The sequence below is a fragment of the Lycium barbarum genome, chromosome 11 (genome assembly GCF_019175385.1).
Source record: "Lycium barbarum isolate Lr01 chromosome 11, ASM1917538v2, whole genome shotgun sequence".
In the NCBI taxonomy this organism is placed as follows: Eukaryota; Viridiplantae; Streptophyta; class Magnoliopsida; order Solanales; family Solanaceae; genus Lycium; species Lycium barbarum.
The window spans coordinates 117,482,532-117,506,412 of NC_083347.1; the positions used below are offsets into that span (position 1 = coordinate 117,482,532).

The window sequence follows — 23,881 nt, forward strand, 5'->3', positions numbered from 1 at the left end:
CAAACTCCACTTAGCGCTACCCTTCGAGATATAAAGAAGCAAACACACGAAGAAGCCAAGGGGATTTAACTTCTACCGTACAAACCTAAAAAGGTAATTTTGACCTTATATATGTAGTGTAATTTTTGGCTTATGATGAGTAATTTTTATTTGATGAGTCCACTGACCAGCATTAAAATAGTTAAACTAGCTGAGCTAGTTGTGACTGAGGCAAATTGAGTTGATCAAGTTCTTCAATAGTACTTCTTAAATTAGATAATAACCAGTTCCTGTTCATCTTTATCATTTGCATTAAAAGCCACAGCTTCTACCGAATCCATCTCAAAGTCAGACATACTTCTTCGGTTTTTTGCTCAACTGTAAAGTTTGAAACTTTTTTTTTTATTTGGATTTTAGGTGAAATATCACAACAGAAATGTCGAAAAACAGCAGGGTCAATGCTTCTGCATGTTGCATTGTTGAGCAAGAAGTGAAAGAAGAGAAAACTCTGAATGTCAGTATCGCTGAGATTTCTGCTGAATTGCAAAGGGAGAAACAGAAAAATTCAGAGCTCATGGAGAGAATATCAGCTCTTGAGTCTCAAATACAAGAAAAACAAAAAGACTTCAAGTTCTCAAATGCAAATGTATGATTGCTCAACTTAACTCTTATATATTAGCTATATCATTGTTACTGTGATTCTTACTTGGCTTTTGATCATCTGTTCATAGTGCTTCACTATCATTAAGTGTCCCACATTAGTTGAGGGAATGAGTTGTCGTGTCTCCTTTATGGTCTTGGAAAATTCTCATCTCACGAGCTCAATTTTAGATGTTGACTTAAGCACCCAAGATCTATTTTCTTGTCTGTGAAATTCCTTTTGGCCACATTGTTTTGCTCTTCTTGAAGAGTTAAAAGATACTATATGAAACTGGTTGCTGATTTCTATAGTTGATAGATGGTTGTTTTTGCTTATCCATACAGGTTGAACTTCAATAGTTAAGACCTCTGCAATAATTCCTTGAACAAAACTTCTCCTTAGGCTGTGAAATAATGGTTTATGGCTTTATGCCATCATATGTTTAGTGGGCTGAGGCTTGGGGGAGGGGTGATGGCGACGAAAACTCTATTAACAACTGTAGCAACGAAGGTACCAAGTAACTTGTTGGAAGTAATAAGCTGTGTTGCTCTGACTCTTCAAAAATGTCGATAGGTGTGTGTCAGATCCTCCAAAAAGCCTGATCCTCCAAAAGTAATGCATTTTTGGAGGATCCGACACGTATACGAACAATATTTTTGGAAAGTCCGAGCAACATATAGTGTAAAAAAAGTTCAACCATGAGTTTCCCTCGGAGTGTATGCAATAACATGATTCACTTTCAAAGTTTCTATTTCAGTAGCATTTGTTTGAGCATATTCAAAAAAGTTGGAGTTGAAAAGATTCTGATAACATAATTAATCACTTGCTACGGTTTCAGATTTCAGCACTAGTGCATTTATGTTATGTTGAGAAGCAGAAATTTTATCCTGTTATATTTATCTTTGTATACCTGCAACGTCATAGATTAAGCATATTAACAGTTTATTAGTGAAAATCTTCTTGTAAACTTTTATGAACATTCAAATACACCCATGCTTATTTTAACTATCTTTATGACAGGCTAGTTCTCAAAGTATAGGGGAAAGGCATTTCAGAAAGCCCAAGAGACAAAAAGTAGCACAATGTGTCGACAATAACGAGGACAGAACACAAAACATGGACTTCGAGGTGAAGGATCACACAGAAATCCTCCTAATGGAAGACATTCATACAGAACGTTGCCTAGTGAATTGGATGAGCATGGATGATACTAAGTTTCTGAATTTCGAAAGATCCAAAGACAGTGATTCAGCTGAAGACAATGATCCTGATGACAGCGAAGACGAAGATGACCAAGAATCTGATGACAATGGCACTTATACTGACATTATGCATATAAAAAACGTCAAGAACTTGAAAATTGAAAAGGAGATAGAAGATAGCGGTGAAGCAAAGAGTTCACCAACTGATATGGACGTTTACAAGAACGCAAGGGGACTCAGGAACTGTAATAATGAAGAATTTAATATGCTCAAAACCTACGAGGAACTTTCAGAAGCGCGTTCGATTGATCATGGAATAAGAAGACAGGGAAGTGCATTGTCACATAAAAAGTCCCTAAAGATGGCTTTTTGTCCAAAGGAAGTAAGCGAACTGCTAGGATCAAAAGAGCTTTCCCTGGAAAATGCTCAATCTCATACTATGAGAAAAATCTTAGTTTTTGCGCCTCTCGGTATAAGACATGGGAGTGAGGACATATATGAATTAGACTTCAACCATTTCAGCATTTTGCACAAGGGAGAACCATATATTGATGCAAAAAATCCAGGGGTATGCCACTAACTTCAATTATATGTCGCATTTCAGTTCCTCCGATTGTCTTTTTGGGATATTAAACTGCATGTGGAGATGTCTAGTTAGTTTCAATAAGGGATCCGTTACAGAAATAGCAGACTGGATTGACTGTTTACTTTTCCTAGCCGTATACATAGATTATACACTGACTATACACGGTTAAACACATATTATACATGTCATCCGCCGGCTATATTTTTAGTCTAAATTCTCCTTTCAAAGAAGCAAATGTTTATTGTAAGAACAGAAATCTGTCCATTGTACACTATTCATTAGCAGAAGAAAAGCTTAATTTCCTTGATGACCATGTTCATTCTTATAACAGACTGATAGAAATCTTTGAAACTTATAATCAAGTTATTTTACTAAACTTGGATGTCTAAAACTTTTGATGTATTACTTTCGTATACCTATAAGTGGTTCAAATTTCAATTGACTTGATATGTCCTACGTCAGGAACATGTATTATACGACAATCCTGGAGTTCGGAGGAAGATATTCTTTCCCAACAAACAGAACCGAGCCTTATGTCCTGTTAAAATACTCGAAGAGGAGAAGGCCATGCGTCCGGCTGATGCTAGCTGCCCGTCATGCTTATTCCTATGCATCAAGTATGGAGGAAGGACAAGAAATCTTCCTCAAAATGAGTAAGACTGCTTGACTAATTGTATCTTATACGCTTCGTTGCAATAGTGCATGACTTTATGTTTCATGTATTGAAAGTGTAAAGAATTTTTATGCTATTAGGTTGAGTTGAACTATATGTAACTCTCCATATCGAGCCTGATATGGAAATCTAAAAAGTAGAGTAATAAGCTGCAATAACTGTTAAATTGCACTGATAGTGTATACTGTCAGACCTCTCTATAACAACCATCCTTTATAACAATATTTCACTAGTAGCCATATTTTTTGTGGAACTGATATTTCATGTTATGTTATATTATATGTGCTCTATAGCAGCATTCCGCTAAGCAGCCAAAAATTATCGGGACAGAGCCGTTATAGAGAGGTTTGACTGTATAACTTAGACACCAGTGTACAATACAAAATTAGTGGCACAATCTCCTAGCTCTACCGGTCACTCATATCTTAGTTTTTAGTTGCCTATCTGTCAAAATTTAGAAGTATCTTGTCTAATGAACAAACATGAAATTGGTAAGGCACTTTTTCTCATAGTTGAGATTTTAGTAGTCTGTGAAACAAAGTCAGCAGAATTTTTCTTGCTTATAGTAACTTAAAGTTGATGCATTGTCATACCAGATACGTCAGGCAGCGGATGGGAAGAAACAAACTAAAATCTTTTGGTCCGGTTATATGTCGGATGGCAATGCTGGTCCATATTCGCAGCGGAAGCTTCTTCTTTAAGGCATTGGGAATTACACTTCTCTTCATGGCTGGCTTTCCAAATGATCTGGTTCAAAGGGAAACCAAATATAAGAACTTGAACCTCCTACAGAAGTATTACAGGTATTCTGTAACGAACCCTTATTGTATTGAGATGGATAGTTCGAATTACACGTACAATTGTAAGAGTTCATGTCCAAACTAGTAATCAAATCTTCCAAGGAAAGAAGTACATAAAAAAAGGAAGAAGGGAGGGAGGTTCCAGAATTAATCTAAGCAACAAAGAAAATAAAGAGACAACTTCATTGCTAACCCTAAGGCAACATTTCCTCTTCTATTATAGCCACATCACATGCATGATCCTTTCAACTGGGGCCCCAAACGTAATCTGTCAATTCCCCATTCATAACATATTCTGCATTGCATATGTCATATATTTTTCATCAAGTAGCCCTATAGTGAATCACGAAAAAAGGGTATATACTCCCTTCATTTCATCTTATATATATATATATATATATATATCTTAGTTGACTTGATACAGAGTTTAAGAATGTAAAAAAAAAAAAAACATTTGACCTCCTCCAGAAGTATTACAAGTATTCTACATTACATGTTTATCTTGTATATTTTCAAGTAGCCTACAACTTATCGCATAAAAATGGTATATACTCCCTCTGTTTCATTTTCATATATCTTAGTTTGACTTAATTGATACAAAGTTTAAAGAACCTTAAACTAAAGCCGTGTATAACATTCCAAAAATACCTTTTGAATCTTGTAGTCTTAAAAATGTCATGTTATTCCTATAAGAGACTGCCGTTATGGTAAAATGGGATTGTTGGAATTCAAAACATACTTAATATATAAAGATAACATTCTTTTTGAAACAAAGACACGTAAATCGAGGTGGAGGAATGGTTGATGAAGAAGTAATCTAAATAGCGTCTGCCCGACCACTTAAACTAAAAATAGCCAGCAGATGTATAATATATGTATAATCGTTGTATTATATGTGTATATCCATGTATTATCAGTGTATAATCTATGTATACTGGCTAGAAAAAGTAAACAGTGAATCTGGATGGCTATTTGTGTAATAATCCTGTAGTTCATCTGCAAAACTCCTCTCAATTTATTTCCATTACCTTGTTCGGAGATGTTCTGCTGGCAATATTTTTTTTATTTTTTGGGCTCGGGAGATTCTTCTTATGTTGTCGAATCATCTCTACATTTGCAGGACAGATGAGGATGCAGAAAGGGAGGAGTTATTTCTATCACATTATGAGACTGATGCTATAGTAAGATATGCAACTCATGGTCAATTTTCTCCAGAATTTGTGGTAATTCTGCTGCAAAGTAAAACTCAGTTACTAGTAATTACTCTTGCCTAAATGTTTCTTAAGGATACTACTTCCTCCGTTTTAATTTGAGTATCTGACTTTCCTTTTTAGTTTATTTAAAAAAGAATGACTCTTTCTATATTTCGTAACTTTCTCATTCCAACATTCTACTAAGACCACAAGGTTCAAAGAACATTTTGGCGCATTACGCACATTTTTAGTTTAAGACCATAAGATTCAAAAGTCTCCTTTATTTTCTTAAACTCTGTGTCTAGTCAAACTAAGAACTTAAATTGAAAAGGAGGGAGTATAAGTAGTGGCGGAGCTAGGATTTACATTAAGGGGGTTCAAAATATTAAGAAGCAGACACACAAAGACACCAAAGGGGTTCAACATCTACCATATATACATAAAAATAATTTTAACCATATATAAACAATGTAATTTTCCGTCGAAGGGGGTTCATCCGAAACCCCCTCGGCCCTACTTGGCTCTACCTCTGAGTATAAGTAGGCGAGATATTCATTGTTTGTGATTTTAAAGTTAATCATCTTGTGAAAACCTCCCTTAAGGGCTAAAAATGCATGTATTAGCGACGGACAAATTCTGTAGCTAAACAACAAAATCCGTCGCTAATCCTATTTAGCGATGGATTATCAAAAAATTCTGATAGCTATGAGCAATCTAGTGACATATTAGCGACGAAGTTCGTAGCTTGTAGAGTTTCGAGTTTAACTTTCACAGTTTAGACTAACACAATATTCATGTTCTTCCAGGATATTAGTCCCAATTCTGAGCAAGGGAAAAAAGCATTGACGAAAATGAAAATCAAGAGAGAAGCAATCTATAAGACCAAAACTTCAGAGAAAGTTACAACTATACATCCTGAACCTTCATGTTCTGCCCCATCTCCTGCACCGTTCGGATTAATGGGCTACGCCTCGTCTCCAAGTCCAGTGACGCAAGCACCAGTAGATATGACAAGGCCTGTAATGGCTAATACCGCATCCAATATTCTCTACCATAACCAATGTTCATATCCTGTTTTCCCAATGTATCCACCAAATTCTGTCATGCCTTTAGTATATTGGCCTCAACCTAATGCGTTTGCGCCATTTCCTCACCCTTCTTCCTATAGATATATTGCACCTGGAAGCTGCATTTCAGGACAACCATATTCTTACTACAGTCATCATCCTTTGATTCCAGAAACTTTAGGGACTGATGAGAAACAAAATGGAGGATCAGATGAGGCTAAAAGGGAGTCCAATAGCAGTTCAAGCAGTACAGATTCAAGAAAGAAGTAAAACAAACTTTAGTGCTAGGAAGTTAAAGCAATTCGTATTTCTTCTCTCTAGAAAAATCGAGGGGGTCCACTGGGATGTCCATAATTGTAGCATTTTCTTCATTTCAGATCAACATAAGACAAAGTAAGTGGACCTGACCTATTAAATCATGACCATATACACTATTTTAATATTCAAATTTGACAGAGATGAAATTTGAGCATGAGCAGTTGATCTTTCTGTGGAGCAGCATTTTTCTTCTTGATGAAAAGTTGTTCTGTGGCAGCAACTTGTAGTCATATCTGAAAAAGTTGGTCTTTAGGAGTGAAAACAGTTTGCATGATAATCATTTCATTCACATAACACCAAAACCATTAAAGTTGAAAGCTTTTGTCACTGTTAGCTTCTAGCCATCTCCACTAAATTTAGTCTTGATTGCATCAGCTGATGATGCCTTCTATAAGTGAAATTGCCCTAGACCAATGAACTTGTCTAATGACAACTTGAAACCAACAAGAGCACAATGCTGACTGACTTTCACTTTTGGAATGTGCGCAATCTTATACCAGTCTTCTCCTTGTCCTGGCTCGCAACGCTTCTCCAATATTGCACAACCCAAAATGTTCAAGGACTGAAGGTTCATTCTCTCCATACACTCTGGCAGTGAGGCAAGATTATCACACTGTAATATGTTCAGTTCCTTGAGAGACGTAAGTTCTCCTAACCACTCGGGCAATAAAATCAAACTTGGGAATCTACATACAGAAAGTGATTGCAGATTCTGGACATTTCGTAAATCCTCAGGCAATTGCCACAAAGCCTGAGGAATAGTGTCATCTCGAGATTGGAACATTGGCAGGCTGTCATCTCGCGATTGGAACATTGGCAGGCCATCAAGGTGAACACGATGAAGGGAATTCAGGTGTTTAATCTCGTGTGGAAAAGAAATCAACTTTGGACACCCAAAAATTTCCAGTTCCTCCAAGGAAGCTAGGTGCCGGAATCCTCTAGACAGATATCTCAATCTATCAGAGCAGTTGATTGACAATTTACGGACTGAGGTGAGGCCTTGCAATCCCTGCTCTGGTAGAGACTCTAGTTGGTTGCAGTAACCAATATGCAAGGACTTCAATGCAATGAGGCTTGCCAGGCTGTTCGGCAGTACTTCCAGCTTTGTGAAACCCCCTATCGACAATATTTCAAGGTTGGTGAGGTTTGTTAGCACCTCTTCAGGGAAAGAAGTTAGTTCCTTGTTGTAAGCAATTTCTAAGCAAGTAAGACTGCAAAGATTAGGGATAGAGGCTAGAGTCATGTTTGAGCATTTCCTATTTCTCAATTTTCTGAGTGATAGAAGACGCGGAAATGTCAGCAAAGGGCAATCTTCGATCCATATTTCATGAAGACTTGGAAAATGTTCTTCACCTTCTTCGATTGAAACTCCTTTTAAATTCGGGAGGTTGCACATCTCGAGTGATTCCAAGGATGGGAACTTTCTTAATCGGGATATTCCGCTTTCACGGTCACTGTCAATGTACTCCGCATGACTTCCCCTCAGTGAAAGAAATTTCAAACAAGGAAGCTGAGCTAGTGGAGAGAGATGCGAGCAGTATTTACAATCATGAAGATCAATGGTAATGATGGTTTCCAAAACTGAAGCCCTCATCCAACTTGCCAAGGATGTACTTCTGAAACCGGATACCTGTTAGGACCGAAGCAAGCAGATGTCATGCGAAAGCTAACAAAGAAAATCTCCAAAGACGATAAATCAGACAACAAAAGAGAAATATACAAAGAGACACACTAATTTAACGTGGTTCGGTCAATCGACCTACATCCAGAGGCAGAGATGAGCAATCCACTATATAAAAGAGTACAAAATATCGAGAGAAATATAACCTCACAAAATTCACTCAGAAAAAATAGGTTAACACAAGTGACAAAGTGACATATTGTGTCTCACAAGTTCTCCCCTAAACAAGACTCCCAAAGCCCTTAAGCTACATTGTGGATGCTGCCAAGTGAGAAGGAAGGGGCCTCAATTTATAGAAGTCCAAACCTTTTTCTCCAAGAAAAAGGATTAGTCAAATATGAAAAATTTATATTTCCTTTTAGGAAAAAGAAAACCCCATTATGTTAAGAAAATCAGGGAAAACACCTAACAATACCTTCAAATGCTGAAGGTTGGAATGAGGCACTAGCGCTTCGAGCACCTGCAGATCAACATCCTTTGATGACTCACACCCATTGGAATGGTTCCAGTACAGAGCTAAACTTTGGAGGTTTTTCTTTGAACTTAGAGCTTCTTTCGCCTCCATATGATTTTCAACCCTCTCAAGGTGTTCAATAACTAGTTCTCCCTGAAGATTCAAGTCTCGCAATTCACTAAGCTTGGAACAACTTTTCTTCCCCACAACAAACTTGTTTAAAGTCTTGAGGTGTGTCAATTGTCCTATATTAGGAGGCATGTGACTCAATGGACAGCCTCTTAGCCGAAGATGTCGAAGATTTCTCAGATATTTCAGATCTTTTGGTAAAACACGAAGTAAGCAACAATCTTCTACACTTAGCATCTGCAAGTTCTGAAGAGAACATATACTGTGAGGAAGACTCTCAATACATGTACTGAAAAGGTCCAAATACCTTAAATGTATTAGATTTCCGATTGCAGATGGCAATTCCTTTAACTGAACAGAGCAAAAAATCAACACCCTTAAAGAACCATACATTGTGATTGTTGAAGGGTTGTAAGGCATAGTACTTTTAGGAAAAGCAAGAAATGACTTATCTTCTGCATGTATTGTTGCATGGCGAATTCTGCTCACCGATATCTTTTCCCATCCTTCAAGTTTTGTTGGATGAATTCCATCATCCATTACAGATTGGGCCAGGTCATGAACAAGGTCGTGTATCTTAAACAACATCCTCCCATCTGAATTTTGTTGAACTTCTTGGAACAAAGATCTCCAGTATAATTCATTCCATACTTCATTACCCCTATCCTCAGGTTCCAAATTTCCCTCGGATGAGATAAATCCGTTTGCCATCCAGAAATAAATTAGCTCTTCTTTGTCAATTTTGGAGTCCTTCTCATATATAGCACAATAAGCAAAACAGTTTCTCAAATCTTGAGGAAGGTGAAAATAGCTCAACCTTAGAGCAGGCAAGATTGAACTTTCTTCTTGTGGCAAATTCCAAAAATCACTATCTCTGACAAACAACCATTCTTTTTCATCACTCTTATAGCGCAAAAGACTTCCTAGAGTTTTAGCAGCCAAAGGCAGCCCACAACATCTTCTTACAATCTCTTTTCCAATATCAACAAGTTTGGGGCTCTGTTTTCTATCTAGGCCAAATGCACGTTGCTTGAACAACAACCAACAGTCGTGCGCGGACAAGCAGGATAAACGATGTGGCTGTACTGTTCCCATAATTGAAGCAACCTTTTCTAGGCGAGTAGTGGTAATAACTGAAGTACCTCTAGATCCAATTGTTAGTAAGGCTTTTAATTTATCCCACTTCTCTTGATCTTCATTCCAAACATCATCCAAAATGAGTAAATATCTTTTCCCTCTCAACAAGGTTATGAGGTGACTTTGTAAAGAAGCTAACTCAGAAACATTTATATCTTTCCCAACTATGGCTTCGAGGATTGCTCTTATCACCCTCTTCTCATCAAAATTATATGACACACAAACCCAAATTTTCAAATCGAAATGTTCGTGTACCCACACATCATTGAAAATTAATTGAACAAGAGTCGTCTTTCCAAGACCCCCCATTCCAACTATAGGGAGAACCAAAAGCTCTCGAAAATCATCCACATGCTTCATTAAGATTTCAACAATCTTCCTTTTGTCATCGTCCCTTCCATAGACTTCTGCCGGAGTTAAAACAAAGCCAGTTTCACGTACTTCGTCTGTTGTGGATTGTTTCTTCGCGGTCGCAACTTTAGACAAATGGAATTTAATACGTTCCTCAGCAATTCCATCTAGTTTCCTGATGGCATCTTTAACCTTTTGCCCTATCTGACGACGAAACAAAATATTCTCAAAAGAAAAACCAGATGGCATGGAAATACATCCAATCCTTCGGGCATTTTCCTGCAATCTGATGGCTTTCGCTGCACATTCATCCAAGACATCATCAACTTCATAAGTAGCACTGTTTAGCTTCTGCAACCAGTTTCTTATTGCCTTTTCTTTCAGTTGTTCCTGATCAGCATCCTGGAGGACAGCCTTGATTGTCGATAGCAAGCTTGAAAGCTTTCTTAATTCTTCATCGACGCCATAGAGCAATCCAAGCTCCTTTTGGATAAAAGAGCTTAGATTTTGTAATAAAACTTCGATGAATGCTTCTGCCATGTTGCCTTGCAAATCAAACCAAGGAAAATTTTGAGTAGCGCAAGTATCAGTAGGAGAGCATTCAGAATTGCAATTAAACAGAGAATTAAGTCAAATTTTGTGTGTTTTACACCTGCTATAAGAGGAAATCGTTGAGGAATTTGCACATATCAGTAATCACAATATCCCATGATTCACTATATGCCAAGAATATTGTGGATACCATCTAATATACCAATCATCACAGTATACTATGATTCAACAAATATCATGAACATTGGTAATATTACACCAGTAATCACAGTATAACCATGATTCAACAATAATTATAGTATACAGTATACCAAGAATATTGTGAACACCGTTTTAACATACCATTTATTATGACATGTTGGGGAAGTGCAATGATCATAGCCCTCTGAATGCAATGACATCTAAGAGAGGGCTTGGGAACAAAGGACAACGTTATCTACAACAGAACTCAAAAGAATCTTCATTGAAATAAAGATTTCAGGTTGCATAGTCTTAGGTTGTTTTAAGAGGGCTTATATATTTTATAGGTTAAACATAATTCTAGCATCACATTGCCAAAAATTCTACTTCGGTGAAAATAAATACCAGCTTAATATACAATCAAAAAGCTAATTTAGTTAATCCGGCAATAAACTGATACAACCTACCCACTGTTTAGGGAGCACTGCTGTTTTTGCTCAGTTGCTTTCCCCCTTTTGCAGTAAGGACAAACAAGGAATAGCCATTTTGTTCTTGAACTCCATAGAACAGGTGGAATTTAGATATAAACTATGTTGCTCGGACTCTTCAAAAATACTGTCAGGTGTGCGCCGGATCCTCCAAAAGCTATGCATTTTTGGAGGATCCGACAGGATGCGGCAACACTTTTGGAGGGTCCAACCAACATAGGATATAAACAACCTTAAAAGGTGTTATGATTTTCCACCTTAGATAATAATTTTCAACCTTAGTTGGTTTGTATTAAGTAGGTAACACATTGTAACTGCACAAGCTAGGAAAAAATGACTTCCACTCATAAGTGAAGAAAGTCATGTATCCTTATTGTTGGAAAAAAATTTCCTGGAGAAAATATATTTTGAAATTCGAAGCAACCACTGTTAATGATTTCTTAATGAAAAATATTTCCTAGAAAATATTTTTCCTTTTACTTAACACACTTAGCTTCCTTTCTCTTCCTAACAAATTCTTCATTACTCAATAGAGCAAACCTAATTTTGATTTAGTTTTTTTTTTTAAAAAAAAATAGGTTCTCTTCCATTGTTTCCCTGAAAAAACAAGTTCAATTTTGACTGACAGCCTGCATGTTCCTCAACTAATCTACCACACAACCTACTATTACTCACAAGCAAAGTACTTGATGAGCTCACAACAGAGTACTTTAAGATAACAAACAACAACAACAACTGGGATCTGCGGAGGAGGATAGAGTGTACGCAGATCAGAGGTTGTTTCCAATACACCCTCGGCTAAAAAAATAAGCATATCAAACCAGGCCGAAAAAAGAAATAACGATAGTGAAGAAACCGTGACAAAATACGGTAGAAATCGTGACAAAACATTATGAAAAAAGAAACAGTAACTTTAAAAATATTAGCATAATTTAATCAGGAGAAAGAAATCAGAATTGAAAAAAAGTAAAGAACTAAATCACAAATAAACAAACCCCCTTTTAGTATCATATTAAATCTCTTAAACTCAAAATTAAAATTTCAATTTTCATGAATTATAAAGTAACTTTCTTGAACTTACCAGAGAATTACCTATTTATTATGCTTCAGATATAGTAAATATGTTTAGCTTCTTGAATTGAAACTCTTAAAAGTGAAGTAGGATTTTTAGTAAGTACTATATTGGAACAAAGAGACTCCTTTTTTTTCCCCTCCGCCTATAATAAATTATGATTTATTTGCTCAAAGGTCAAAACATAATAGTACTATTTTGGATTGATCTTGGATCTTCTGCCAAGTATTCTATGATATTTTTAGAGGATTTGAAAAACAGTTGATTTGGTCAACTTTCCAAAGTAGAGTAATAGCCTGTTCTGTTTGAAAAGTATTTTTTGACATTTGTAATTGAGAAAATTACAGTGAAATATCATTTCGCCTTCTAGTTTACAAAATAGGTATAAAATGTATAAGTAGTATATAGTTTATACTAAATATACATATATTATACATATCTATACATATAATATACATACCTATAACATATAATATACATGCTTATACACAACATATACAACTGAAGCGTCTAGGCAGTGTATACTTCAGCTATGCTTTGGTAAACTAGTTGGCCAAATGGTATATTTACATAAGTTTTTTATAGTAATTTGTGTTTGGCTAAATAATTTTAAAAAAAAATTGTTAATATTAAAATAATAATTTATGTTTGGCCAAGATTCCAAAAGTGAGAAAATTCACAAATAATCATTTTAAGAGCCTATGATTGAAAAATAACAGCATATTCAAAAGTCGTTGAAAAATACTAAATTTTTTAACATGGAAATAAAATCCTTTAATTGCCAACATTTTTTTTTAAAAAAAAGTACCAAGCAATTTAATCGACTATCATGTTTGTTACTCTATTTTTAAAGTTACTATATCAAACTTACAATGAATAATTACTTATCATTATAAATCAATTTCACCTAATGGTATGAAAGATTTTACTATTAGTAAATAGAATTTAAACTCGTGCTTACCAAGAAATTAGTTGAATCTTCCAACCAAAAGGATTTAAAAGTTCAATCATTAGTAAATGTCGCAATCAATGATCTATAACCTTTATTATAGAAATTACATGGTAGTAATTAAACGACCCCATTCTATAATAACCACTAATTAACAAGTTGAACATTTCCTAATGAAAGGGGAAAAGAAAGATTTGTGTAAGTGGTGGATGAGTGAGACTTGATGGGATCGGGAACATTTTCAATGAAGACAATGACCATATGCATTGAGTCCCCACTTATCTTCACAAGGCAAAGAGAAGAAGAAAAGTACATAAAGATGAAGAAAAAAAAAATCTCTCATATTGTGCCTCCTTTTCACTCAATCAATCAATCAGTTCCACAGCCAAGAAGTGTGGCGAGACAGATATTATCGATTTCTATCTTTAATCAGAAGTTTTGGGCGAGTGTCATGGATATGAAAAAAATCTTGATAGAAAACACTTCTTCCTTCAATAAATCTTATACGACGTAAATCAATATTCATCGAGATCTGTTGAGAATATAATTAAATAAATAAAAGTGTGCTCTTTCTAACAACTTAAGCTTTTAGATGAGATATCATACTCTTCAACATGATACCAGAGCAGTAAGAGGTCCTAGAATCGATTCTCACCGCCACCCATTATCAAAAAGAATTTCAACATTTTTGGCCAATGAAAAAAGAAAAAAATCAGGTCTGCACGTAAGAAGGCATGTTGAGAATATAATCTTAAATAAACAAAAGTGTGTTCTCTCTAACAGTTTAGCTTTTAGATGAGATAATCATACACTTCAACAAGATCCAATGCAATTACCGTGTACCGGGCGGAAAACAAAAAAAAATCAATCAATCAATTCAACTACATTGGTGAGAAAGAAAAGTGACCATGTTCCTCCACTTATTTGCACCTACAGTTTTACGATTATGTTAAAGTTGATGACAATTTCCTAGTCGTAGTGCTTTTCCTATCCAAGATGGCATATTGTATCACATTCATTAGCTTATTTGAATGTTGTCGTGAAGTTGGACATGTAATTAAATTTGTCCAAATCCCTTATTATCTTGTTTATGAATCTGCTAAGCTGTTGTCTGTTGAAAAAGCTGATGAAAGGAATTAATATGACTCATCTATGTATTACTTTAATTATATATATCAGTGTTAATTATTAAAACATGCCCGAGGCTTTATAGTTTATAAGGCTATGCGTATAACTAAAATAGATTATATATTTTAAGTGGTTAACTTATTTACGTAATGAACTTTTAATAACACGTGCAGAAGCTTTTTCAAAATTTAAACCGCCGAACATGTCGAGGAACATTCTATCGTTAGTTAGGTGTTCAATAGGAACATGGCATAATTCAAACGTCTAAATGCAATTCAAAACAAATATAAGATCTTGTCGAAATATTCTGCCTTAATCTAATATTCACCGCATGATGGGACATAAATAGGACCATGAGAGAGCACCTTATTTACATAAAAATTTTGTTTGGTAGGCCTCCATTTATGCTATGCAAATTAAAACCACCTTTTCGTTTTCCTTTGACATTATTGGCATAAATTAGAAATACATCTTATACCTATCTAGTTGCCCTTTTGTCAGAGAAGTAGGTCCTAAAAGAAAAGTAAATTCTGAAAGGATTATGAAATGATTTTTAAGTAGACTATAGATGTAGTCTGCGACCTACATTTTTGCCTTTCGTTATATATAACTGAATATAAATTATAATCGTGAGGGACATGAAACATTTGAGAAAAATGTAAATTGATGAGTCTACGAAGGCGTTTGGCCATGCATTTTCAAACCATAATTTCAAACTAGCTTTTGAACATGTGTTTTCACTCATGATTTAAAATTATGATTTTAACTTTTTAAATATAAAATTTAACTCATAAGTTTATATTGTGTTAAAAAAGACTCAAAAGTTGGTAGATATTTTTAAAAATTACCCTATCAATCATTTATCAATCTCATTAACTTCCACCAAATTTTATTATGTTTACCAACCTTTTAATTTGTATATTTCTACCAAAGTAGTGATGAAATATTCACGGAATATGAACATGATGATATAATTGCTAATGATATTGACCAACAACTGGCTCAAAGTAGCAATGTTGGTTCATCTTCTCAATCATCTAATCTAGAATTGCATGCTCGGCGTGAAGAGATTGTCCGTACCATGTAAGAGGATTATATTAAAGAGTAGTTACATTACTATTCATGTTAAATTTTCTTTTTTATTGAAATAAAATTTGATCAATTGATGTTGTATTTTTAGAAAAGTCTTCTAGTATTAATTTTGAGCCAGTTTTTATGAATTAACGTATTAATTTTGTTATGAACTATGACTTGCTCATTTGGTAAGATTGTATAAGAATTGAGAATGTTTTGATAGTTTTCACAACTGGTGAGGTTTTTATGTCTATAAGAGAAAATACTCCTTAAAACATTCAAATTGCATGTCCAAACATGATTTCAAACCATGTCCAAACGGGCCTACATTTAAGTACACGCAGTTGTGCTAAATTCTTTTAACGCAGAATACTTACACAGACTTAATGATTATTTTAAATCAAGAAATTTAATCGTCGTTAAACTTATATTAAGATAAAAATGTATATCACTTGACTATAATTAAGTGAACAAATTTACTTGATGTATGCGCTGAAAAGACTCCATCCCACAACCATTGACATGTGTATGCTCATTGCGTCTAGACATATACGTTCGATACATATACTTGCATTTAATGTTTATATGCAATTTAACAGCTAAACTTCAAGTCTTAAGAGCTATAAATAAGCTAACATATACTCTCTCCGTTCACTTTTACTTGTTCAATATTTCAAAAATAGATTTTCACTTTTACTTGTCACTTTTAGCATATCAAGACAAGACAATTTCTTTTTTCATGTTTTACCCATAGTATTAAATACTCACTTCAAATCATTTATGATCCAAAATTTTCCGAATTGAAACTACAAATCATCCCCTTTAGTTCCCTATCATTAATTATAGCTACCCCTCTCCATTACATTAAACTCTAATGGTGCTGGAGGAGTACTAGTTTCTTGCTTCTCAGATTCACTTGCTGCAGCTTCTTCATCCGTATCTTCATCGTTATTTGAACCTTTGTTCTGATTGGCCTTTAGTCTTTCAAACTCCCTCAACTTATACAAGTACCTCAACATGGCCTCAGCATAGTTGTCAAAATCAAGTGATCAAATCCAATAAAAATATGCACCAATTAATATGGGTACATTGGTAAATTATGCACTTCATTTATTATTTCTAATGAGGTGTGCATAGTCAAAAGTGAACGGAGGGAGTAGTATATTTTTAGTGGCGTACAAATTATGTATAATTATTTACTTGTATTCGATGTTTATACTAAATCTAATAATTGAATTTTAAGAGCTATAGATAAAGTGAAAACACATAATTTAGTGCCATAAAATACGTATAAAGTGAAAATACATAACTCGTGGACATATTATTTGGACATATTATTACAGTTCGTCTTGTATATGTGTTTGGACATGGGACTTCGGAAATTTTAAGATTCACTTCATGTTTCAACTTTCAAATTGATGTTTGCTTTGGACCATTTCCAAGCATTGTTGGCAGATTATATGTGTACATATTATTTCTTTTGCAAATATTATTTATATTTAATAAAACTATCAAACTATGCCCGTGCAATGCACAGGATCCAACATGATTAATTTGATTACTTAATTTAGTTAGTTTTTATGGTTTGTATATTTTGCAAAGTATGCTGCGATTCTCCTTAGTGAGTCTCCATATTTTTTTTTCTTTTCCTCTTATTTTCCCCCTTAATTTTTCAATTGTTGTTAAAATTTGTCTTATTTTGGTTATGTCCGCCTCTTTTTATATTTAGTAAGTTGACAATTCAAATATCCTACATGTCAAGTTAATAATCATAAGATTCAAAGGATATTTTATTATATTATACACATTTGTAACTTAGAACCACAAGATTCAAAAGTCTATCTTTATTTCTTAAACTCCGTGTCTGGTCAAACGTAGACACTAAAATTGAGACAGAGGGAGTATAGTATATGCCAAATGCAGGAAATTAAAGGACAACCGAGACATTGCAGACATGTGGGGACTTAAAAAGTAAACACACAAGAGGTAGAATTAATGTTCAACTTCTGAAATGTACAAATGTTAGTCTCCGCTTAGAGTACAATTTCAGTTGCTTTTCGTACAACTTCTTGTTGTTGTGTTCGTCCACTTGGGCGTTTGTTGTTAAAAATTAAAAAAAAAATTATCTTATTTTGATTATGTCCGTTTCTTTTTATATTTAGTAAGTTGACAATTCAAATATCCTACATGTCAAGTTTATAATCACAAGATTCAAAGAATTTTTTTATTATATTATACACATTTTTAATTTAGAACCACAAGATTTGAAAGTCTATCTTTATTTCTTAACTACATGTCTAGTCAAACGTAGACGCTTAAATTGAGACAGAGGGAGTATAAGCCAAATGAAAGGACAATTAAGACACTGCGGACCCGTGGAGACTTAAAAAGTAAACACACAAGAGGTAGAATTAATGTTCAACTTCTGAAATGTACAAATGTTAGTCTCTGCTTAGCGTACAATTTCAGTTGCTTTTTGTACAACTTATTGTTGTTGTGTTCATCCACCTTGGGTGTTTAATGTGGCCAAGTAATATAGGACAAAAGGAGTACTTCATTTATTAATTCTTAAAGAACGTGAAAAGTCAAGTAATGTGGCCAAGTAATATGAGACAGAGGGAGTACTTTATTTATTAATTCTTAAAAAACGTGAAAAATCAAAAGTGAACAAGTAAAAGTGCACAGGGGAAATAAATATGTGTCGGAGAATTAAAATTGAAGTGCATACATGTATACATGAGAAGAGAATAAATATTCAGCAAGAACGTGAAAAGTCAAAAGTGAACAAGTAAAAGTGCACAGAGGAAATAAATATGTGTCGGAGATTTAAAATTGAAGTGCATACGTGTAATAAATATTCAGTACTATGACATATATCCACGTGGAATTTATTAATTCTTAAAGAACGTGAAAAGTCAAAAGTGAACAAGTAAAGGTGCACAGAGGAAATAAATTTGTATAGGAGAATTAAAATTGAATTGCATAAGTCTATACATGAGAAGAGAATAAATATTCAGAAAGAACGTGAAAAGTCATAAGTGAACAAGTAAAAGTGCACGGATAAAATAAATGTGTCGGGGAATTAAAATTGAAGTGCATACGTCTATACGTGAGAAGGGAATGAATATTAAGTACTATGACATATGTCCACGTGGGATAAAAAAATAGTTGTGTAAAGTGTACAAGTTATATAACTTTGGGTACAAGCATTCATTGCGTGTACAATTTGTAAAACTTTTGGTACAAGTATTTGATGCGGTGTTAGTCCTCTTTAGCCACTTATATATAATAGAAAAATATAATATAAAATATATATAATATAGAATAGAATATAATAGAAATAGATGGGTACAACATGGAATGCTCTATGTACAATTTGTTAATGCTATGTTGGTCCTCCTTTGACACTTATATATAATAGAAATATAATAGAAAAATATATATTTTTAGTAATGTGGCCTAGTAATATGGGACGAAGGGAGTACTTCATTTTTATTAATTCTTAAAGAACATTAAATATCAAGTATAGTAATGTGGCCAAGTAATATGAGACGAAGGGAGTACTTCATTTATTAATTCTTAAAGAACGTGAAAAGTCAAGTAATGTGGTCAACTAATATGGGACGGAGGGAGTACTTCATTTATTAATTCTTAAATAACATGAAAAGTCAAAAGTGAACAAGTAAAAATGCACGGGGGAAATAAATATGTGTCAGAAAATTGAAATTGGAGTGCATACATGTGTACATGAGAAGAGAATAAATATTCAGCAAGAACGTGAAAAGTCAAAAGTGAACAAGTAAAAGTACACGGAGAAAATAAATTTGTGTACGACAATTAAAATTGAACTGCATACGTCTAAGTAAAAGTGCACGAAGAAAATAAATGTGTCGGAGAATTAAAATTTAAGTGCATACGTCTATACATGAGAAGAGAATAAATATTAAGTATTATGACATATGTCTACGCAGAATATAAAAATAGTTGGATTAAGTGTACAAGTTATATAGCTTAGGATACAAACATTCATTGCGTGTACAAATTGTGAAGCTCATCGTACAACTACTGGAAGCTGTGTTCGTACCCCCCATGGCACTTATATATATTGTAAAAGTTCGATGAGATAATACTCCCTCTTTTTCTAAATAAATGGTGTTTTAGGTTTTTCATTTTGTTTCAAAATAAGTGGTGCTTTAGGAGTTCAAGAAAAAATTGATCTTATTCTTTCAAAATTATCGTTACTTACATAATCAAGAATCATTAAATAATCTTTCTTTTCTAGACATATAATTAGGGGTAAGTTAGTAAAAATACTCTTAATTTTCTAGGAGTAAACACTTTCTTAAAGAGTTTGCATAACTAAAAAAATTACTTATTATGAAACATGGAGTATCAATAATCCGGAATCTCATGACACTTGTTATTGTCTTTCCAGAGTCAATATTTGAGCAAAAACTGAAAACAAGCAGCACTTAAAGTTGAGAAACATTTAACCCAAAAAAAAAAAAAAATTGAGAAACAAAGAGATTAGCAATGACTAAAAAGAGATGAAAGAAAGTTCCAAGTCACAGTGTCACACTTTAAAGGCCATGAGAAAAAAAAGTTAATGGCCAAAAATACGCTTCAACTATAATTTTTTTTGCTAGTTTTACGCCAATTATCAGTTGTTCATTTTTATTATCTGAATTATTATTATATATGTATTAAAACACACCTCAAAGTTAATTAGGCCAATTATCAGTTACTTTTCCCTACATAAACTATTAACTAAAGTGTGCTTTAATACATAGATGTTAATAGTTCAAGTAGAAAAAGAGAACAACTGATTGTTGAAATATGAAATTTGTGAAAAAATAATAGTTCATGTGTGTTTTTACCATTATATCCAAAAAAAAAAAAAGACCACAATTTATAGGACTAGATTCCGAATTTGAACTTTATTAGTTTGGATTTAGAATTTCAGCACATTCCATGGGACTTTTAAGCTTGAAATCCGTTATTTATATTTATTCACTAGCTATTTTACACAATATTAACGTTTGAGTTAAAACTATTAAATCGGACAAATCCAAAATTTATTCACTAGACTGATCCACCCTGCACAAATCCCTATGCATCAGCTGACTAGGTGTTTAGCATATTCCAAAAATGGTTTTTTTTTTTGGTGTTTATCTTTTTTTCACTGTCACTGACCATTTTCCCCTGGTTTTTTGTGCAAAAATTAGTTGTTTCATGAGTTGGACAAGGATAACCTAAATCAGTGAAAGTTTCCCAAAATCCAATAGTTTCTCTCCATTTTTCCGAATCTAATTTCTGTACCTGACCCCATAGTGCACCTAAGTACATTTTAAATGTTTTAAACCACCCCCCGCCCACCTCGCCTCAACACATAAGATTTTTACGTGAAGCATCACACGTTCACACAAGATTTTAGAGAAAGCCGTAATTAAAAAGAAATGTTAATTTTTGTCTTATATTATAAAAATAAATTGACAAGAAGAAAAAAATTATACATAAATTCTTTTATATTTTCCACTAAAATATAAGTTACTAATGATAAAATTAAAAGACTTGAACATTACTAGGCCTCAAGTAAAAGGGCCAAAATGACAAAAAAAAAAAAAAAACACTTAATGTTACTCATATAAAAAGTTTACTCCTTATTTTTTGCCAGATAGAAAAATCCTACTTCAATTTTTTTTTTCTATATAATACTAAAGTTTTCACTGAAATAGACAAATTTATCGTCTTGTGAGATTTCCATGGGCCCCTTAATTTACAACCTATATTAAACTGTGGGCGCTTTTGGATTTTCATGTACTAAAATATTCCAAATATTCCTTCCAGAATTTAAGTTATAAACCTTTTTTTTTGGAAGAGAAATGTGATTGAGAACACATAGTGGAAACCGAAAACTTTCTTGAAAAACCTCATTTTCTTTTTTAGTTTCCAGTTTATTATCTCACTGTTTTGCCTTTTTTCCTTCTAATATAGCACTTGAAAATCTGTGTACCTTGTTTGGCATTTTGCAAAAGCCATAGTAAAATAGTTTCTGGGGTTTTTGTGGAAGTTGCTATTCAATTCTGATTTCCCCTTTTTAGCTAAAAAGTTGGGAGTTATTTGGCCAAAAGCAAAGAAGGTTCTTGATCTTTGATGATTTCCTAGAAAACCAACTTTTTTCATCAGAAAGAGAACTAGGCCTTTACCTACAAATATTTGGGAAATTTGCTAGCTTGTTCTTGGTATTCAAAGAGGGACTAAAGTTATATACATCGTCAGTGAAAAGATTTTTTATATTATCGGAGCAGTTCAACTTATTATATCAGGTTGGTTACTAGCATTTTTATAAAGTTATGACTCCATGTTCAATATAATGATCTATCTATTTTCTAAATGACTTGATTGTTATTTTGCTCGGGCTGTTTTAAATGACGCTGTACTTGTGTTGGATCCTCAAAAAATTGAATATTTTTGGAGTAATTCGACACGCGCGTCGTGGCATTATATGAGATGTTGATTTCTTGTATGAGTCATCAGTTTTATGTATAGTTGGTGTGATAATATTTACACCATTAGAATATGTTATTTGAATTCTTCAAAAATATTGTCGCAATTGTATATGGTCCTAGAAATAGAAATGCACTATTTCTGAAGAGCCCGATACACACTCGACAACATTTTAAAAGTCCGAGCAATATAACTTGATTGTGTAAATATTTTTACACCAGCAATGCATAGCACTTAAGACACATTCAAGAAATCAACCTTTTTTCATACTCAATTCCTGAAACTTTTTCAAAACTATTTTGATTTATTGCACTTGAGCTGAGGGTTTTTCGGAAACAACCTCTCTACCTTCACGAGGTAGGAATAAGGTCTGTGTATACTCTACCCTCTCTAGACCCCACTCGTGAGATTACACTGGTTATGTTGTTATTGTAATTCTTGAAATATTGGGAGATTTAACTCATGATGAAAGTGTCTTTTTCTTTTAAATTTCTCCTAGTGGCAACATCATGACAGTTTTATTATGTTGGCTACAGAACAATACAAAACAGGGGGGAAAATATGGATGGAGATTTTCAAGAAGAAGATATATGGAGTCATCATGTTATGAAGAGGAAATTATCCACTGCTCCAAAGGTGATTCCAAGAGCTAAAAGTGCAATTAGCAACCATGAATCCAAAGTGCCACAACAATCATCAGCTCCTGTTAAAATCCCTGATTGGTCCAAAATTTATAACAAGAAATCAAGTAGTAATAATGGAAGTGTTGATGAAGATTGTGGTGATTTTGGTGATGGAATGGTACCACCACATGAATATATAGCTAGGAGGGTTGCTAGAAGTCAAATTGCTCCTTCTTCTATGTGTGAAGGTGTTGGGAGAACACTTAAGGGAAGAGATCTTAGTAAAGTGAGGAATGCTATTTTAACCAAGACTGGTTTCTTGGAATAAAATCATCATCAACATCAAAATCATTATAGTAAATTTTAGTAGCATTCAACCAACAACAATATGAGGCAAGCCATCTTCATCAGGTGTCATTGTCATTTTTAGTAACGCCAGGGTTGTCTTCGTATAACCTATAGCATATATGTTCGAGCCGTCGCATTAGTCACTAGTGATTGCATCAGAGTAAGTTGTGTACATAGTACTCCCTTGCCCTTGTGGTTAAGCCCTTCGGCGGATCCATATCAACGTGGGATGCTTTGTGTACCTAACTGCCCCTTTTTATGATATTTCTTATTAGCAAGGCAAGAGGTTGCCCTTGATTGAGCTAAGTGAATTTCGAATACTTAATAATTTAACATCCAATGATTCTTATTTTGGTTCTCTTCTCCTTTTTCTTATTTTCCCAATTTTAATTTGTATATGCCTTAGTAGGCACAAAGATTCTTGAAGAATAGTTATTATGGAAGGGTTGATGATATTGTAGAAGATGAAGATTGTGGTCATGATTATGGTGATGGAATGGTACCACCATATGAATATACAGCTAGGAGGTTTACTAGAAGTCAAATTTCTCCTTTTTCTGTGTAAGGTGTTGGGAGGACACTTAAGGGAAGACTGTTTTTGGAATAAAATACCATCACCGTTACAGTAGATTTTAGTTGAATTCATCCAACAATAACATGAGGCAATCCATCTTCATCATGTGTCATTGTCATTTTTAGCAATATGATCTTCTATATTAGCGAAATTCGGGATAAAATTATCTTCATCTG

At 34.0% G+C, this 23,881-nt stretch overlaps 3 protein-coding genes across 5 annotated transcripts; 2 read left to right on the forward strand and 1 right to left on the reverse strand.

The window, feature by feature from the left end:
- Positions 1–392: 392 nt before the first annotated feature.
- Positions 393–6,410, forward strand: LOC132620181 (uncharacterized). Its single transcript, XM_060334875.1, has 6 exons — positions 393–625; positions 1,640–2,389; positions 2,870–3,060; positions 3,677–3,883; positions 5,001–5,103; positions 5,880–6,410. The coding sequence occupies exons 1-6, from the start codon at positions 416–418 to the stop codon at positions 6,408–6,410; spliced, it is 1,992 nt and encodes a 663-aa protein (XP_060190858.1). The 5' UTR covers positions 393–415.
- Positions 5,827–12,779, reverse strand: LOC132617293 (putative disease resistance protein RGA4). 3 transcript variants are annotated; one of them, XM_060332266.1, is made up of 3 exons: positions 12,523–12,779; positions 8,555–10,755; positions 5,827–8,088 (listed from the first exon to the last, which is right to left on the reverse strand). In XM_060332266.1, exons 2-3 carry the CDS (start codon positions 10,748–10,750, stop codon positions 6,847–6,849), a joined length of 3,438 nt encoding a protein of 1,145 aa, XP_060188249.1. In that variant the 5' UTR covers positions 10,751–10,755; positions 12,523–12,779; the 3' UTR covers positions 5,827–6,846. The 3 variants fall into 3 exon arrangements, with proteins under 3 accessions (XP_060188249.1, XP_060188248.1, XP_060188251.1); XM_060332265.1 differs by having other exon boundaries at positions 12,512–12,779; XM_060332268.1 differs by lacking the exon at positions 12,523–12,779 and adding an exon at positions 11,410–12,495.
- An 8,749-nt stretch (positions 12,780–21,528) lies between these two features.
- Positions 21,529–23,480, forward strand: LOC132616554 (protein S40-6-like). The gene is made up of 2 exons (XM_060331041.1): positions 21,529–21,979; positions 22,697–23,480. Exon 2 carries the CDS (start codon positions 22,722–22,724, stop codon positions 23,109–23,111), a length of 390 nt encoding a protein of 129 aa, XP_060187024.1. The 5' UTR covers positions 21,529–21,979; positions 22,697–22,721; the 3' UTR covers positions 23,112–23,480.
- Positions 23,481–23,881: the final 401 nt, after the last annotated feature.